This window comes from Phyllostomus discolor, chromosome 1, assembly GCF_004126475.2.
Source record: "Phyllostomus discolor isolate MPI-MPIP mPhyDis1 chromosome 1, mPhyDis1.pri.v3, whole genome shotgun sequence".
NCBI lineage: Eukaryota > Metazoa > Chordata > Mammalia > Chiroptera > Phyllostomidae > Phyllostomus > Phyllostomus discolor.
This window is the reverse complement of record NC_040903.2, coordinates 180,222,461-180,242,370: the sequence shown is the minus strand read 5'-3', so window position 1 is coordinate 180,242,370 and position 19,910 is coordinate 180,222,461. Positions and strand designations below refer to the sequence as shown.

Here is a 19,910-nt window from a genome sequence, read left to right as displayed (position 1 = left end):
ACAAATTCATTATCACTTCACCCATCTTGTCTCGGGCCTACACATCCTGTGGGAAACTAAAATAAAGGAAACAGAGACAGTTGAATTATAAGGCTATAGAGTCTCAGGAAAGCCAAGAACAGGAATGCAAGTGGGCTTGGGGAAAGATGGGTGGAAGTCGGGAAAAACCCATGGAATCCAGGTAGCGTATGTTTTCTATCTCCTATCTCTGCTTCTTTGCATATCTCTTAAAATCTTCCCTTTCTCTGTTAACTGGTGATGTGCTCCTCAGGTCACATGATGGAATATAGTCTGAGTTTATTTGTTTGCTGGTCTAGCCACAGGAAGAGACATCTCTCCCTCTCAATCTCCATGCCAGATTCCTAGAGAAGGGAGCGTGACCTGGTTTAGGTCAGATGCCCACCCCTGGTCAGTCCTGGTGGGCAGGGTTACAAAGTGGCTGCAGGGGACCAAATCTCTGAGTGTGTACATGTCTTTAATGAGCTCAGTACACCCTGCAAAAAGTATCCTGCATTTCTCTGGGTCTGTAGTAAGAGCAATAGCATTACTAGACTATTGTCCTAACTTATCTCAAAATTATGGGGAGGAGGGTAGATAAAATGTGGCTGAATAGAGTGCTTTCATTGTAACCATATAAGGGAAAAGAACTCTTGCGTCTAAGAATTTTGATTTAATATTTCATTTTCTTTGTAACAGGTTAGTGGTTACTTGGATGATTGTACCTGTGATGTTGAAACCATTGATAAATTTAATAACTACAGGCTTTTCCCAAGACTACAAAAACTTCTTGAAAGCGACTACTTTAGATATTACAAGGTATTTTTATTTTTAATTTTTTGTATAAGAATACTTAAAGTTTAAATGGACAATTATGTTTTATAAGGCATTGCTAAGCTTCAGAATTGTGGCTATTACTTGAAATTGGTCAAGGTTATTAGGAAAATTCAGTTCAAAAAAGTGAACCATGTGATTTTGAGACTACTCATTGTATACTTTTAATTTTAATAACTGAGTTTTGCACTCAAGAGTTAGAAACTGGTTGGTTAAACTGAAGGCAGAACAGAAACTATTATGTGTATTGTCATCCAAATTGTGAGTTGATCATAATTTTCTGTCAGATTTTTTCCAGTTAATCAATATTAACTTAAATATTTTTAAGCAGCATAATTTTATTTTGACCTGTATTATTTTAACCAGTCACTTGTCATTTTTTTATAATTTTAAGAAATATTTTATTATTTTTTGAGAGGAGAAGGGAAAGAGAGAGAAAGAGAGGGAAACATCAATGTGTGGTAGATCCTTGCACGCCCCCTACTGGGAACCCAGCCTACAACTCAGGCATGTGCCCTAGACTGGGAATCGAACTGGTGACCCTTTGGTTTGTAGGCCAGCACTCAATCCACTGAGCCACACCAGCCAGGGCTCATATTTTATCTTGAGATATCTACTGAAAGAGTATAGAAAACCTGATCATTAGATTATGTAGTTAGAGTCTGAGTTGACAATTGTCTAAGTATTCTACCATGTTAACTGTTACTTGCTTTAAAAGAATACGACTTGAGCAGTGGTGATCTGAGCTACTTTGGCTGCTAGTTGCTGTCTGTTCAGTGTTTCGTGGCATCTGTGTCTTTCTAGCCAAGTCCACCAATTTACTTACACCAGCCACACATTTATGTCATCACTGGAACTTGACAACTGGTAAGTGAAGGAAATAGAAAAATTGCAGCCAGTAACATGATCAGGTGATAGCATCACAATTCAACATCTGTCAGTTATAAACTTTTTTATTTTTAGAGATCATTTTGAAACTTTTTCTATTATTATTTTACAGGTAAACCTGAAGAGGCCGTGTCCTTTCTGGAATGATATCAGCCAGTGCGGAAGAAGAGACTGTGCTGTCAGGCCCTGTCAATCTGTAAGAGCCACGTATATATTTGAGAACTGTTACATTTTTAAAAATAGTTACAACTTTTTATAAGGGGCCGATATAACTAAAATGATATTTTAATCCTGAGGCTAAATATGATGTGTAATATTTACATATTAAAAACCTAAACTTACAATGAACAACAATAAAATTTAAAAGTATTTTTTAAAAAAACCTAAACTTACAAATATAAAACATTTTGAATTGTACTGCCTTCATAATAATAGAATTAAAATTTTGTGGTTAATGTAATCATTTTACTTATTAGTGAGATTAATATAAATGGTCCCCAACTTAATGGATGGTTGAATTTATGGCTTTTTGACATTATGATGGTATGAGAGCTCTGTGTGTGAGGTAGAAAGTATAATTTGAATTTTGAATTTTTATTTTTTTTCTGGGCTAGTGATATGTGGCATGATACTCTCTCGTGATGCTGGGCAGTGGCAGTGAGATGATTTCACTCAACTGTAGGCACATGTAAGTGATCTGAGCACACTTCAGGCAGACAGGCTAAGTTATGATGTTTGGTAGGTTAGGTATATTAAATTTTTATTTCATTTTGACCTACTATATTCTCATCTTATGATGGGTTTATTGGGATATAATCCCATCATAAATCAGGGAGCATCTGTAGTTCTTTTGGCTTGATATTTGTTTTTCTTCTTATATCTTACCTGAACAAAGTTATATTTATAGTATAGTAAATGAAATTAATCAAGGTATAAACAAAACCCCTCTCCTTTTTTTGTGGGTGCATTATTTTTCTTGCATTTCCTTGGGTGGGGAGGGGTTGGACAAATACCTGGTTTTGTGTAGGATTTCTCAGAGCATTACAATTTGAAGTATTCTAATCAGAAAGCAGAGAATTTCACACTTTGCAATGAAGCCTTTTTTTCTTTAAAAGTATATATTTTTATTTTAATTTTTTTATTGTGGTAAAATATAAATAACATACATTTACCATTTTAATCATTTTTAAGTGTATAGCTCATTTGGCATTAAGAGCCATGATTAGACCCAAGATTTTGGAAAGATAATTGGCAATATTGTGGAGAGTGGGGAGGAGGATGAGGGGATGGAGAAGAAACAGGTAATGGAATATCAATTAGCAGTCAAGTGTCGTTTGGTTCTGTAGTGAGTACTTTTGGAGGGTCACTCACTGTGCCACAATCTGGCTATGTAAGGTGAGCTTTTATTTTGAGGAGCTATGGTTTAGTTGGGGAGATGAACACTGACAATTTCAGTACAGATGCGATAGCCTGATAATAGATGTACTAAATGTGTACACACTGTGGGAGCGGAGGGGAAAGCAGAGCAGAGGACTGAGACAGGAGAAACTCGTCTAAGTGACAGTGAGGGAATGAGCCAAGTATACTCTTCTTAGGACAAGCCTGGGCTCAGTTCCAACAGTTCCCAAATAGGGCAGTCTGTCAGAACTAAAGAGTGATTAGACATCATTTCAAATACTTTAAAATACTTGCTTCAGCCTAAATAATCACCTTTTGTAGCTAGTATTTATATTGTACATTACTAATATTTTGACATTTATTACACTTCAGTCTGCATCTTTAAAAAAAGGACATTACATTATGACACACTGCAATTATCACACCTAAAACACTTAATAATTGTTCCTTGATCTAATGCACAAGGTTAAATACAGTTAACTCACAACTTCGCATGGTCTGTGCTGTTTTGTTAGGACCTTTTTGGGCTCAACAAGGAACCAACACCAGTTGCTTTTTCGTCAACACTGATTTCCTTTTTTGGTTCATTTTTAGACTTGGTTCAGGTTATACTCTGGGACCCAGAAGGAAATAGAAAATTAATAAAAATTGAAATTCTCTTCTTCAACCTTGGTCTTTAAAATACATATCTTTTTGTTTGCACCCCTGATTCCAGAGAATACTTCAGTGTGGCTGGTGGTCTGCCCACAGAGGCTGGATTCTCTCTATAAGCTGAAACATCAGTTATTCCTTTTACAGTGAATCAAAACAACGTTCTTTCACCTCCATTATTAATTGGTCAATGTGAAAAAGATTAACAATAGCCAGTGTTAGTCTGGCATTAAGAAATGAGCACTCTAGCTCTGGCCAGGTAGCTTAGTTGGTTAGAGCATCAGCCCAAAACACCAAGGCTGTGGGTTCGATCCCAGTCAGGGCATACAAGAATCAACCAATGAATGCATAAATAATTGGGACGACAAATTGTTGTCTCTCTCTCTCTCTTTCTCTCTCTCTCAAAAAATCAATAAATTTCCAAAAAAAAGAGCACTATGGTGGTGAAATCTTTTCCAAGATCAATTTGGCAAATGTATCAAAAAATTAAAAAGGTACATATTCTTGGACCTAGCAATTCTACTAGGAGCTTTACTTACTAAAATAATTCAACAAATGTTTTATTTTTATTTTTTTTGAGAATGACTTTTTGCTCAGTAAATGGATTTTACCTCCAACAAATCAAAATGAAGAAAGATGATTTTTCTGGAACATTTAAAAGACTAAGTACCCACAGCGTAAAGTTAAAACCGGCAAAGTGGAGAATGGCTAATATGATTTATGACACATATCCTAAACCACAGAAGACTTGTGATATAAAAATAGAGTGAACACAAATCTAAGAATAAAAAGTCTCTAACCAATAGCTGACTTGCATCCACAAATGTTTAAAGATGACTGTAAAGCAGTCATCTGGACTTTGTAAACATGTCAGTGCTGCTGAAATTAGTTTATAAATTTGACATGGTTTGTTATATGAAGAAATTAGAAACTCTCTAACATATTGGGCCATAGAAAAAGAATATAAGAATATATGTTGACCTAGTTCAAAGCCTGGAAGGGTACACCATAAAGTGGATATCTCTGTGTGGCCCTTCCCTTTGAGCAGGCATAATCTAATTCACTAGCCTTAGGCCCTGCAATTTACAGAGTTCCCCCACATCCACCAGTATCTGTACTCACAACATCACTTTGGCGATAGGCAGATGGGTCCTGTGGTTAGCAAGAGGCTCCGTTGAAAATTGGTACCATTTTCCTCTGAAAAGAACTAAGGCTTCTTAAAAAATCATTTATTCCAAGACTGGAACAAGAAATATACAAGATGAGCTTGGAGTATCTGGTCATAACAGAAAACAAAAAATGCTGTTGATGATTGTTAGGGCCAAGGGACACAGGAGCAAAAATCAGGTAAGCATTAGTGGGTCCCCTAGTGGCTAAATGTGGACAATTTGAACATCAAAAGGAATAATAGCTGAGTGAGTATTTTTACATTTCCATAACTTAGTATATATCAGCAATCCATGGAATAATTTGCTTTTGAATTTTTTTTGTTTACTTAAAGGGAATAATATAAAAACTGCCTAACTATTCTCATAAAAATGGTTCTATTCTGCCTAAGAAGTGTTAACTTTAATAATTTGTTTCATGAATTTTTCTCATAAATCAGAAGTTTAAAATACTTTTTCAGTAAAATAAATGCCATGTAAAAGCATTCTTTTTCTTTTTCAGGATGAAGTTCCTGATGGGATTAAATCTGCAAGCTACAAGGTGTGTGTGTGTACGTGTGTGTATAGATATATATATGTGTGTGTGTGTCCAGGATATTAACAAGTTCAGAATACTCATTTTCCTGGCCAGCTACTACCCCACTTCTCTGTCTACTTTACAGTGAAATTCCTTGAGAGTTATTTGTACTCAGTGGCTCCAGTTTTTTTGTTGAATCCTTTTATGCATAGCATGAAAGAAAAATTAGAGGGGGAACCCCCCACAACATGTACCTATTACATAGCTTCAGCAGTTATCAGTGTATGGTGGGTCTTGTTTCATGTCTGTGTGCCACTTTATTCTCTCAAGCACTTTAAAGCCAATCTCAGATAAATCATTTTGTTTATAAATACTTTTATATGCATCTCTAAGATAAGAAGATACTTTAAAAAATATAAACCCAGCCAGGCTTCAGATATCTCCTGTTGTTTCATAAGTGCCTTAATAGTCTGTTTGAAACAGGATTCAAATATATTCCATACATTGCATTTGGTTAATGTGTCTCTTAGGTCTCTTTTTCTCTTTTTAAATAAATTTTAAATTTTATAATACTTTTGGATTTACAGAAAAATCATGAAGATAGTACAGTTTCTATATACTCCACACCTTGTTTCCTCAATGATTAACATCTCACATTAGTGTGATACATTTATTACAATTAATGAACTGATATTGACGCATTATCACTAACTAAAGTTCATACTTCAGACTTCCTTGCTTTTCTACCTGATGTCCATTTGTGTTTCTGGATCCCATGCAGGATAGCAAGTTACATTTAGGAGTCATGTCTCTTTAGGTTCCTGTTGGCTGTGACCGTTTCTTAGAATTTCCTTGTTTTTGAAAAGTTGTTTTTGAGGAGCACTAGGCAGATATTGTAGAATATCCCTCAATCGGGATTTGTCTGTTTCTCTCATGCTCAGAGTAGGGATATGTGTTTTGGGGAAGAAAACGACAGTCGTGCGTGCCATTTTTGTCACATCACATCACATTATACGCTGTCAACATGATTTATCACTGTTAATGTTAACCTTGATCACCTGGTTAAAGTAGTTTTAAATAAATTCACCTTTCTCACCCCTTCAATACTATATTCTTTGGAAGGAAGTCACTATGCACAGCCCACACTTAAGGAGTACTTCATCTCCTTGAGGATATTAATTGCTTGGAATCCTTCAGTATGGGAGATTTGTATCTTTTCCTTCTACTTACCTATTTACTATGGATTGTAATTTTGCTCATTTTTGATTCCATGTTTTCTTGTTTACATACAAAGAGTGAAGTCATAGGCAATGTCTTGACTCCAATGGCAGAACTTTGTACATAAATGATGCTATCGTTAGCTGTTTTATTTAGTGTGTTGTTGTTGTTGTTGTTGTTGTTGTTTTAGAGAGAGAGCAGGGAAGGGAGAGGGAAAGAGAGGAAGAGAAATATCATTGTGTCAGCTGCCTCTCATGTGCCCCTTAATGGGGACCTGGCCTGCAATCCAGGCATGTGTCCTGATTGGGAATCGAACCAGTGACCCTTTGGTTTGCAGGCCTGCATTCAATCCACTGAGCCACACCAGCCAAGGCTTATTAGCTGTTTTAAATAGAAAATCTTTAAATCCAGAATTGTTTGATTTTTTTTTTCATTTAATTGGTGGACTCAAAGTAAACTTTTGGAAGCTTATTTTGCTGAAGGAAAACATTTGTCACTACTGTGAATGCTAGTATAAAATCATTTGAAGTTCAGAATTGAAGACAAAATATTTATTTTGTGGTGATAATTCATATATGAATTTTGATAAAAAACAATGTTGTGGTAAAAACAGTGTCCTTGCAAATCAAGAAATCTGTGGAGCAGAAATGAATTTGCAAGTGGTTAAAATACACATATAATTCATAATTGTGTCCAAACACACTGTGATAGTTATTCAATTAAGATAGAAATGAAAATATATAGGTTTTTGCATTTATATATACACACTAGTAATGACCATAAAATTTTTCAGATGAAGCTAATGCTGGGGGAAAAAAAAAATGTTACTTTGGCATGGCAAGAGTACTTTATTTGCTGTCCATCATCAGTTAGACTTTATCGGTGTTTGAGCCCATGAAGAACTACTTTGTAAAACACCCAAGTGTTCTGCTGTGGCACTGAAAAAGTTTTAATAAATGAGCCCTCTAAATGTTGATTGCAATTCATTTAAATTCAGTGGAAAATCGTTATTCAAACTATCACTAATTAGAATCCTTAAAGGAAAAAACAAAAGAAATTGCAGCTTTTGAAAGTTTAACAAATTGCAATTATTATAACAAAACTTGTAAACAAAGACCTTGAAATTTATTTTTACAAAAATGAGGGAGAAATTGAACATGCTAAGTGAGGAAATTTCAAATAATGTACTAGGTTTAATTCTGAAATTTTATAATTATCTTTACTTGTGGGAAGAGTCTCTTCCTGATGAAACTCTTGCTTTTAATTGGATAAATTTATATTTTGACATGAAATGAAATGAATTCCAGAAGGGTTACAATTTTATAGTATCTATATTTGGCAAAACATTTAAAATAATACAAAAAATAAAGACAACTTTTTTGATGAGTTTTGTCTTAAGATGTTTATTGAATAAATGTCATTTGCAAAAAAATGGAACTTGTGAAAATAATCGGGCTAAAATATTTTATTTTCCTATCTTTACCTGTAGAGAGAATATTTTCTCAATTAAAAATTATATCTTCAGAGAAGAGTCAACTGAAGGTATTAGTTTCAAACTGAATAACCAAAAAAATTAACTTTCAAGAAGGTCATGGGAAATTTCATGAAAATTTAATAATAACAACAAGCTGTAAAAAGATTTTTCTTCAGAAAAATGCTAGTGACATAGTACAAGACAGATGTGACTTAATAAAGCTGATTAAATTATTAAATAGGGACTGAGGGTAGTTATTTTAACTTATGTTTTAATGTTCAGATAATTACAATAATACATTTTTTATATACATTGTCATTAATATTCACAGGTATATGTTATTTTCTTCAACAAATTTTGTCTTTTCATTATGTATTTTTAACTTATGTTGAAGTAATTTCCAACTTATAGAAAAGTTACAAGATTAGTATAAATGTATTTTATGTACTCTTCATATGGATTCAGTAATTTTTAATTTGCCTCATTTGCTTCAGCCTGCTTTTTCTACATACATATTATTTTTTTTGAGTCATTTAAGAGTTGGTTGAATATATCACATCCCTTTACTCTTTTATACTTAATTATGTATAAACATTTATTTTAAAAACAGTTTTTGAATTAAGCTATCTTTTAGACCAACCAATGTAAGAAAACAGAGTTGTTATTTAGTAACTAAGTATTTAGAAAAATTGTATCATTTCAGCAGTTAGTGTTTTCTGTTGTCTGCAAAAGGGTCCTAGTCTGGACAGTCCTTTGTATAGCCATCCTAACAATAAGGCTATATAGGCACTCAGTTTGTATCTGTTGAGTAATTGAATGGTGGCTTCCTGCTTTCGATGTTGTTTTTCAGCTGTATGGTGGTGAGGACTGTCGTGTTGTGAAATCTTAGCATGCATGCTCACTTCCCCTGTGCCACATACACACGGAGCAGAATATGTATATAAAGTGACTTAGACATTGAGAAGAAATGTGGTTGTTAAAGAACATATTTTAAACATTTAAAGATATTCCACTACATTTTATAAGACTTGACAGGCTTCAGGACATTTTTAGAAAGACATGGCATTTAGAGTTGAGATACACCTTAAACACACATGATCTAGTATAATCACTTTTTCCTGGATGAAAAAACTGATGCTTACAATTAAATTAGGTCAGGAGAAAGCAGAACATTGCTTCATTGCTCCTTGCCTAGTGACTTACTTATACATCGAAGATTTTCTTAGTGAAAATGTTGGTGATGAGTTAGAACTATAACCTCTCTCTCTCTTTTTTTTGGTGAGCACAAGAGTAAATGTGTTCTCCAACAAAACTAAGGGGCAAAACCTTATACTTTTTTAGCTTCAGTTGCAATGTAAGGGCTTAATTTTTTAAAAAATTTTGTAGCCACAGTGATGATGCCAGGTATAAAAGAACTTCAGATAACTTTGAAATTCTTTTTAAAACTTTAAAAAGTGTGGCAAGGTATATTCTATTTATTCCTCTTTTCATTTCAGTATTCTGAAGAAGCCAATAATCTCATCGAAGAATGTGAGCAAGCTGAACGACTTGGAGCAGTGGATGAATCCCTGAGGTTTGATACTTTTTCCAGCAGTATTTTTGTATTTTTTCAGGTGAAATGTGAACTTGAAAAAAAGAATAACACTATTATCTTTGTTTGCAGTGAGGAAACGCAGAAGGCTGTTCTTCAGTGGACCAAACATGATGATTCCTCAGACAACTTCTGTGAAGCTGATGGTATAACTCTTTATAGCATGCATTTTGTTTAGAATTGTACCTAAGAAAAAAATAACTCTTTAGAAATGATTTTTAAAAACTCAGTTTCTAGTGGTTTGGCATTTCCTCAAAAAGCGAAAGGTGAATTACCATATGATCCAACAAAACAACTCCTAAGCCTATACCTAAAAAGATTGAATACAGGGAAACATATTTTTACATCAATGTTTATAGCAGCATTATTCACAATAGCCAAAAAGTAGAAAAACCCAAGTTTCCATGAATGGATGAATGTATAAACAAAGTATAGTATTTATACATACAATGGAATACTGTTTAACTATAAAAAGAAATGAAGTTCTGATACATGCTATCATGTGGATTAGCCTTCAAACCATAATGCTAAGTGAAATAAACCAGACAGAAAAGGACAAGTATCATATGATTCCATTTGTGTGAAATATCTAGTACAGCTAAATTGATAGAGACCAAAAGTAGATTAGAGTTTACCAAGGGTTGGAGGGAGAATGGGGAATTACTGCTTAATGGTTATAGAGTTTCTATTTGGGGTCATAGAACAGTTTGGAAACAGATGCTTGCACAACACTGTGAATGCAATGGCACTGAGCTGTACACTTCAATGTGTTTTAAATGGTAAATTCTATGTTACATATATTTTACCACAATAAAAATGTTTAAATATTTTTATTGTGTTCTTGAGTTCTATAGAACTTGAGTTCTATAGTTCTATTACTATAAATATAATTTTTATAATATATACAGGCATTTTTGCATAAATAGCTAGAGATTACAAAAACCTGCTTCTGTTTTACTGGCATCTAATTTTTAAATATTTTCCTTAATGATGACCCATGTTATTTTGGAAAAGAGAATAATGACTCCTGATTTGTATCTGCTACATCTAAAGTTAAGCCAGAGGGTTGGGGCTGTTAAAATATAGGAGCTACAGAAACCATTAGAACTCTTTCATCAAAATTTATGCATTCTCTTATTCTTCTTTTTTCTAGCATCTCCCAAGTTGAATTGTTTACCCTTTTAATTGGCTAAACAACATCAAATCAAACTGAATTTGAGTATTCTTCTGTGGCTCTTTTAGAGCAGATTAATGATCTTTAAAAAAACATAGTAAAAAGAATGACACAGATCATTTTAATTACAAGTAAAATATGAAGCCTGCAATCCTCCCTCAACCCCCAGAAAAAGAAAAAGAAAAAGAGGAAGTACTTATTTTTAATTTTATGGCCTTTTGGAGGGGCAAAAAGGGAGAAATACATGCTTTCCTTAATCTAAAACACAACCATGTTTTGGCAAATTTATGTCTATATTCTTATTTCCAAATTCTGAAAACTTTGAAAAGTGAATATTTCCCCCCTAAGTTTAGCACAGATTCATTGTGTGACTATTCAGTATTTCGTGGCAGAAATATTTATGTGTTTGATCAAAGGTTGCTGCCCCAGTACCTGTTGGACTAATATTCAGTATATGCTGCATGTGCTATATTTTGGAAAATCTGAGAAGTTCTGAATTCCAAAAAACATTGGGCATCATGGGTGTTGTTGGAAAAGGAATGTGGACATACTGTGATTCAGACTAGTAAAGAAAAGAGGTAAAAAGCTCTCCCAACCCCCTAGCTTTGCCATCTTCCCACAAGGATTCTTTTGCCTAAATATTGCTGTAAAATACAATTAAACCTATAATATGCAGCACTTTTAAAAAAATATTTTATTTATTTATTTTTAGAGAGGGGAATGGAGGGAGAAAGGAAGGGAGAGACACATCAATGTGTGGTTGCCTTTCGAGCAACCTCTACTGGGGACCTGGCTTGCAACCCAGGCATGTGCCCTGACTGGGAATAGAACTGAAGACCATTTGGTTCCCAGTCCAGCGCTCAATCTGCTGGGCCACACCAGCCAGGGAAATATGCAGCACCTTTTTTAAAGGCCTAAAATGTTAGAAAGAATGGTAATACCTGAACTTCTATTTAAAAATTTTCTTTTTGAGACCACATGTTTACATTTGTGTGGCAAGAACTAAGAATCAATAATTCATTTCTAGTGTTCTGTTAGCTTGGGTGAATTACTTGATGATTTGTATATTCTGTTAAAGGATGTGAATATTATAAAAAAGGAAAGCTTTATAACAAGTAAATAATGTATGTAAATGGTAGGTAGACTATAGAAGGTATTTGATAAATCCAAATTAGAAATCTGAGCTTTTGTCATCTGGCAAAATATAGTTATAGTAACATTTAAAAAATGGAATTGGGAGAAATGAAGTATTTATCTTAAGTAAAATTATGAGGTGACTAATATTTATCTCTAGGCAGAATATAAAAAACTTAATCATTTCTTGGGTGGTTAGTTTTCTGTCTTTAGTAGATGCTGAGCATTTTAAGAATCACAGTCAATTATGAATTCATTATAATTTGCTATATTGTGCATTACTTCTGCATTACACTTCAGTTATTTCTAGATGCTGTCACTGTCTTGCTTCTAGAAGCAAATTTCCCCCTAATTTATGCCTCCAACATACTGTGAATTGGGATAAAAATAACGAAGCTTAATTTTAGTTTTGTTTTTGTCTTTTTTTTTTGATAAGCAGTATTATTGAAACCTTGATGGACTCTTGTAGCACCTTTCTTTCTTTCTTTCTTTTTTTTGTAGCACCTTTCTGCTCATATTTTTGTCATCTATTTCTGTTATGTTGAGGTCATTTTTGCTCACTTCCTCATTCCTTGCCGGTTCATATTTTGTTAAGCTTTCTTGAGTAAGGTATTGCTGTACTATTAAATAATTTTTCAAAGCCACTGGGGGACTAGGGGCCTTTTTTATTTTTTGGCTTTGAAATTATAATATATATACAAATTTATAAAACATGAGAAAGCAATATCCCACTAATTTTGGTATGTTTTATATATATATATCTAATTAACTCTTCTATAATGTTTCATTGCATTTTATTAGCCTTTGTATTTAACAGTTTTGACTATAAAATACTCTATTAAGATACATCATAACTCTTAAACCACTAGCTAATATTTATTATTCTCTTACCATTGTGCTAAGCACTCTACACATATAGAAATAACTCAAGTCTCACAAGAGCGCTGTGAGTATTACCTCCATCACAGAAATGATGACACAAGGCATAGAGTATTTACGTATTTGTCCTGGATCCTCACCCAGGCACTCTGGCTCCAGAACCCATTCTCTGCTCTGTTGGGCATTTAGGTTGCTTCCAATTTTCCCTTTTATAAATAATGCTGACACAAATGCCATCCTGAATATAACTTTTTGCATATTTAGGATTATACCTTTGGGACAGCTTTGTAGTGAATCCTGACGGTGCTCATGTAAGAAGGAAGTATTTGGTAACAGTGGTGCTAACACCTCATTTACCTCTAGTTACTGGTGGACTATTATGGTTAATGTGGAGGGGAAATGTATAGTATATTCTTTGTCAATTTATGAGAATTGAATTACCACATTCCTTTCATTCTAAACTTCACCTGCTCCTATTTTGTACCATTTCTTTTCTTTTTTTCTTTTTTTATTTATTGATTTGGTGGGGGGAGAGGGAGAGCGAGAAAGGAAGAGAGAGAAAGAGACTGACTCTGATTTATTGTTCCACTTATTTATGTATTCTTGTACGTGCCCTGACCAGGGATCAAATCTGCATTCTTGGTGAATTGGGATGATGCTCTAACCAACTGAGCTATCTGGCCAGGGCCATATTTTGTACCATTTTTAAAAGCAGGATGCGTTTGCAACCAGTGGGTAAATTTAATGTGGTTGTATTGGTTCTTTCCTCTTTCTTCTTTTATCTTTCTCCTGAGAAGGTGGTTTTTTTTTTTTAAGATTTTATTTATTTATTTTTAGAGAGGGAAGGGAGGGAGGGAGAGAGAGAGAGAGGGAGAAACATCAATGTGCAGTTGCTGGGGGTCATGGCCTGCAACCCAGGCATGTACCCTGACTGGGAATTGAACCTGCGACACTGAGAAGGTGTTTTTAAATCCCTGAGGGATTGATACATTTATGATGCCTTAGAATCGATGGAATACAGTCTTGTATACTAGCTTTTTAAAGGTAACTGAAGAAAAGAAAGGTTTAATAAAACATTTTGTTTTATAGATATACAGTCTCCTGATGCTGAGTATGTAGATTTGCTCCTTAATCCTGAGCGCTACACGGGTTACAAGGGACCGGATGCTTGGAAGATATGGAATGTCATCTATGAAGAAAACTGTTTTAAGTATGTGTCATTTCCATTTAGAAGTTTTTAGAAGATTTAGTGACTTTTCTTTGTAAACAAATAAATGACTTAAAAGTACAAATCAAATTTACTTTGTTAAGGATATATTGGCATATAGGAACATATGTATTCATTAATCCAGTTCTCTCCTGGGGAAACAAGTAGATACATTTCAATAAATATATCTTTCTTCTTTTTTTCTTTATTTTTATTGTTGACACTGATGCACATGTCCCTATTTCCACCCCGCCTTTGTCCTCCTCCTGCAACCCTCAGCTCCCCCTTCCCTGTGGTCGTCATCAAACTGTATCTTCCTTCTTTAAAAGATTTAGAATAGTATTAGACTTTTGTGGGAGTGTTGTGGGCACTTAAAACAAGTTCCTTGAGTGGGTCATAGAATCTCATTTTATAGATGAGGTAACTTAGAACCAGAGAGATTTACTTCATTTTCCTTGATCATATAATTAGTGGCAGAAAATAGATTAGAATATGTAACTCCTAATTCTCTTTCTGGTGACTTAAACTCCTATTTTGTAGCTATAGTTATATTCCCACTTTAACATTAAATTAATTTCAGAAAATAATTGTAATAGCTAATACTTCCAAACATTGTGCTTCCAATCATGCTGTGTTGTAGTCTTCACTGTTTACAGATGGAGAAGCAGAACTTTGCAAAGCTTATTTTATGTGATTTGTCTAGTATCAAAGATGTAGTGCGTGGGAGAACCCACCCTGTATTCTAAACCATTCAAGTGAAGCAGTCAATTTGATCGCTGGATGACTGGGACATGCTTCAAGTTTACCCTCTAGTGAGCCTCAAGGCTCTCTGAACAATCCGCTTATTGGTTTTTGGAAGAAATTTCTGTGTGTGTGTTGTGTGTGTGTGTGTTATACTATCTTAGAGATTGGGGGGAATTCTGGGAAAATCTCTGGAGTTTCCAGATAGGTGATAATCCATTTCACTTTTTATACGTCAAATGTAAACTTAAGAGATCACCAAGTATACTTATACCAATAAAATGTCAGACTGTTTCTTTTTTTGACTTGAAGAATTTCTCCAGTTTGGGAAGTGTAGAGTTTTCATTGTTTACTCATTTTTGCCCTATGTTTCATTTAAATTCTCTTGTTATTCGTAATGTTTGATTTACTTACTTTAAAGGTTTTTATTTAATGTGGACTAAAATAGAGTCCAACTGAAGCATTTGTTAGATTTTTGTATTAGTTCTGTTCTAACTAATTTATATCATGATTTCGACAATGTTTCTAGAATAGAAACAATGTATGAGGTGCTAAATTGAGTACATTAAAATATAACTCATATTTTGTTCTCAGAATGTCTCGACTTGTACAAACTTATAAAATTTAAATAATGGACATTAAAACAATCCCTATACTTCACATAATGATGCTAATGAACATTTATTTTGAGATTTAAAAGCACTTTAGTGACATAGTAACTCTGTTTTTTTTCTTATTAAAAAAATCTTTTATTGAAAGCATACCAAATTTGATGGCCATAGGGCCAATTGATGTACCTAAGATTTCCTAAGTGGAAAATAATCTACCCACCCTGTTTTCCTTTTAGTTTTAATGCTTGTGTTGAGTGTTTATATGTTTTGCTTGTTTTTCTTTCAATTTGGAGTGCACTTTGTGGCGCACACACATACGTACATGTAATGTATTTAAAAACATATTAATGACTCTAGGAGAAGAACTTGAGTGGTATTTCTAATTCCTTTGTTTGAAGAAGTGATTAGGAAATGATTTTCTGGCTGCTACCCTGGGAAAAATCATAAACTATTATCATTAAAACAAATAACCACCACCTTCCCTTAAAGCAATTAGAGAAAACTAAATATTTTATAAGCTCAATAAAACAATTTAATTTGGGATATAGTCATTGAGAAACTTTCTGAGATAATTTCACTTTTACTTAAATAATTATAACATGATACATACCATTTACATTTTATAATTTAATTCTTTTCATTCCAGGCCACAGACGATTAAAAGGCCTTTAAATCCTTTGGCTTCTAGTCAAGGTGAGTTATTTATTTGCACTGTTGTATTTCTCAGCCAGGTGAACTTTGATTAGAAGGAGGGGGAAAGCAGGTAAGGGTTGGCAAGAGCATTTGAGATCATATATTCCTTTTCCATAGAAGTCGTGCCTTACCCTTGCAGAGAAATTGGTGTTTGAGATACACTTCAGGAAGGAGTATTTTTTTGTAGTGAAGTTCATGGTATTAGACTATCACAGGATGAAGATTAGGTTATACAGTACACTTATTCTATGCATTTTCACAGAAAATGCGTACTCAGTTTTTCTACTATTTTTACTTATTTTCTAGTTAAATGAATATCACCCAAAAATCTGCCTCAGATCTTTCTCAACACTTGAAATTATTGTATACAGTGGGAATCACATGTCTTTATGTTATTAACATTTTTCATTTTCTTCTTACACTTAAGGTCTGGCCCAAATGCTTCCTTTTTCCACAAAACTTTCTCTGATCCTCCTAACTGGAAGCAATCTCGTCTCCCTGTGTAATGTTCTTATGCCATGTTTTATTTCCCGTATAGCCCTTTTCCACTGTCTAGAATTATTTGACTATTATTTATATATCTATTGATCTACCCTAGTACTTTGGACATGTGGGCAACGTGTATTGGTTTAATCTTTTATCTAAAGCCTGGCACACGATGGATGAAAATTATCCTTATTTAATGGTCTTGTCTACAATAGTAAAAATCACTTGTTCCTTCAACAAATGATTATTCACCATTTACTATGTGCTATTCAGTATGTAGGTACAGAGGGTATGTAAAATTGAAATTCACAAACCTTTATCCAGTCTATAATAAGCAGTTATAATATATATCTCTATTCCCTGAATATGTGCTTCCAGATGAAATCTTTGATGTGCTTTTAGAAAATTGTGTAAGGTTGTAATTTTTAAAATTTATTTGAAAAGCTACTGAACTCATATAGTCCATAAACATAAATTTCCTCCTGGAAAGCAATGGGTTGCATCATTCCCTAAATGTTGGCAGACTACTCTTTCTTAGATTAGAAATGAAAGAACATTTTTAAACAAGGCTTTTGAGTTTATGCAGAGCCATATGGTAACTCAGTGGAAGGTATTGATTTAATATCAGACAAAATGCAAATTCTCAGATGAGAGGGGATCTTCACTACGAACTCACATTATGCTCTGATAAATTAATTAACCACTCTCACTTATCTTACAGATAAATGGCAACAATTTAAATGTTTGTCATTACAGAACTGGTTAAATGATTTATGGTAGATTCACTTAGTAGCATACAACCATTGTAAATGTTGCTGGAAATTTGTATTCATTTGTATCAATAGTGATCAATAGGACCCAACTGACACTAAAGGATGAATCACAATTGTACAGAGAACTTTTCTTAGTCTTCAGATCTTGGTGTAGAATTTTAGATTCTTCCCTTTAAATGCCTGATGTGTTGTTTGGAAAAAATAAATGTTTTATTCTTATGAAAAAATAGTGGTCCGTAGCACATTGGGGAAAAACAGGTATCAAAACATTACAGAAGTAGGTATAATATACTTTTGTAAAAAAGTAACATGTTATAACATGTTATATCTATATAAAAAGTAAAAAAGTAAAGTTATAACATGTAAATATCTATATACAAAGAAAAAGAATCATTTACCAAAATGTACATGGTATTTATCTTTGGACAGAAGGAGTTATGGGTGATATTTTTATTTCATTTGTGTTCTTTTTTAAAAACAAGTATTTTCAGTGAGCATATGTTACTTTAGTAATCCAACAATGATGGCATTAAATAAAAGTGGGCAAATGAAGATAATTTTTCAATAGTAAATGAGCAGCTGCATGCAAACTGTTGAATCATGTGTAATTTGAATCTAACAAATAGTCTCTAAAAATATTCCTGAATAGAGTAAAATTGTATAATGCCAGTGTAGAGCTTTCAAAGCAATAATACAAATTTGTAGCAGAAACTACATTATAACTTTGGATAAATAAAAGTGGAAGAAGGCTCTGCTAGCCAAATAACCCTTAGTCCTTACGATAATCCAGAGCACTCTCAGGTGACAGATTAGATTTTCATCTCCTGTTAGCCCATGTTAAGTCTGTATGAGCTGAAACTACTCTGTGTTTGGGCTCTTGGAGATGATGCCATTTAGTTCTTTCCCTGGTAAGAGTTGCAGGCAGAAGCGTATTACAGATTTTGCTTATGTGGGATGAACTGATGGACTTAAACTAACCATTATTTAATAAGCCTTATTTTTATGGAAGTGTAGCATTTTAAAAGGGGCATCTGGAAGTTTATAATAATAAACATTTTATTTTGTTTTTCAGGGAAAAGTGAAGGTAAGTAGAATCTCTTTATCATACATTACATATATGAATTTGTCAAATATTCAGATATTTATTCAGCAAATGTTTTTCTTTTCATTTCTAAGACTCAGAAGAGGTTAATTCTTATTTCCTTATCTAAAATTTGGGAGGACAAAGGCAAAAATGACTATTTGTGCCTGGGGCAGTAGGGGACAACCTGCCTCAGCCTCTAATAATTCACTCCTGCATTTCCCACTGCATATGGAAGCTAGACACTTCCCCCACCCTCTCTCAGGAAAAACACCCTTTTACTGGCTGAAACTGAGGATCTGCTGGGTCTCAAATAGAGAGGTTCTAGGCATGATCAGAGTGTTGGTTTACTGGCTCCCAAGGTTTATGCTGACTCTTGGGGTGTAGGCAGCATTGCCAACTCTTTCAGTTAATTGTAATGCTAAATTTTTAACATACCGTGGGTTTACTTCATCTTTTTGAGAATCCTTTTGCTTTATGAGTGAAGCCAAAATAATTTTTGTCATTAAGGCCATGTGTTTAACAATCTGAAAAGACTTAGCTTTCGTCCAGCTAGATGAAATTGCTAAATGTGAAGTATCTCTTCCCTCTCCCTCAAAATCTTCTGAACGTTATTTTTATGAATTGCTTTTGCATTGTTTAAAAAATGATACTGAAGTCTGAGAACATCACTATTTTATTATTATGCTTTATATTAATGGCATAATGGTAGTAGCTAGATAAAATACCGCATCAGAACTGTACTATTTGGAAATTTTTTTAGCAGTAGCATTATTTTTCCAAAGATGCCTCACATATTATTACTGTTAGTGGTGATCCTATAATTCTCAGTTTTGAGTAACCTTATTCTACCTTGGATGTCCCTACTTCTATGCTGTATTTCAGCTACATCAGAAGAGGCTGTTTTGTTTTTTCAATACTATTTGAAGATCTCAACCTCTCATTAAAGAAAATACTGTTAACCTGCAGAGGCTGTCCTTAGAGAAACTATCTTATTTATGACTATATGTATAAGTATCCATTTGGGTCGAATATGAAAAGGTTATCTCTGGCAGCTGTCATATTCAGTGATTATCTAACTGGATCACCACCAAGTCAAGCTGAGAATAGCTACTTCAGGATTACAAAACTGAAAATTTTATTGAAGGCTAGGTCCCAAACAGTATTACACTCCTGCTCCCCGGCATTCCTGCTCAAAACTTGAAAATAAAACCTAAAGGTTTTTATACTGAAACACATCACTTGTAATCCCGTAACTCCAAAATAATTGATAATGATAATGGTGAAGGTGACATGCCACCAAGAAATGGTACTCTTCCAAGAAATTTATAAATATGATTTCATTTAATCCTTCCAACAATCCTGGAGAGTATTATTTTTATTTCCATTTTAGAGAC

The 19,910-nt window shown here is 33.8% G+C and overlaps 1 protein-coding gene and 1 long non-coding RNA gene across 2 annotated transcripts in view; one reads left to right on the top strand and one right to left on the bottom strand.

Moving 5' to 3' along the window:
- The window catches only part of ERO1A (endoplasmic reticulum oxidoreductase 1 alpha), a 42,128-nt gene that overhangs the window by 9,612 nt on the left and 12,606 nt on the right, over positions 1-19,910 (top strand). Inside the window, exons 2-9 of the mRNA XM_036010090.1 lie at positions 697-816; positions 1,832-1,915; positions 5,437-5,475; positions 9,640-9,716; positions 9,807-9,880; positions 14,011-14,131; positions 16,127-16,173; positions 18,505-18,516. Coding sequence (XP_035865983.1) covers positions 697-816; positions 1,832-1,915; positions 5,437-5,475; positions 9,640-9,716; positions 9,807-9,880; positions 14,011-14,131; positions 16,127-16,173; positions 18,505-18,516 — 574 coding nt within the window. The remainder of the gene's footprint in view (positions 1-696; positions 817-1,831; positions 1,916-5,436; positions 5,476-9,639; positions 9,717-9,806; positions 9,881-14,010; positions 14,132-16,126; positions 16,174-18,504; positions 18,517-19,910) is intronic.
- On the bottom strand, positions 12,474-12,758 carry LOC118496876. The gene is made up of 2 exons (XR_004899438.1): positions 12,547-12,758; positions 12,474-12,514 (listed from the first exon to the last, which is right to left on the bottom strand). It is a non-coding gene; the product is annotated as an uncharacterized LOC118496876 (long non-coding RNA).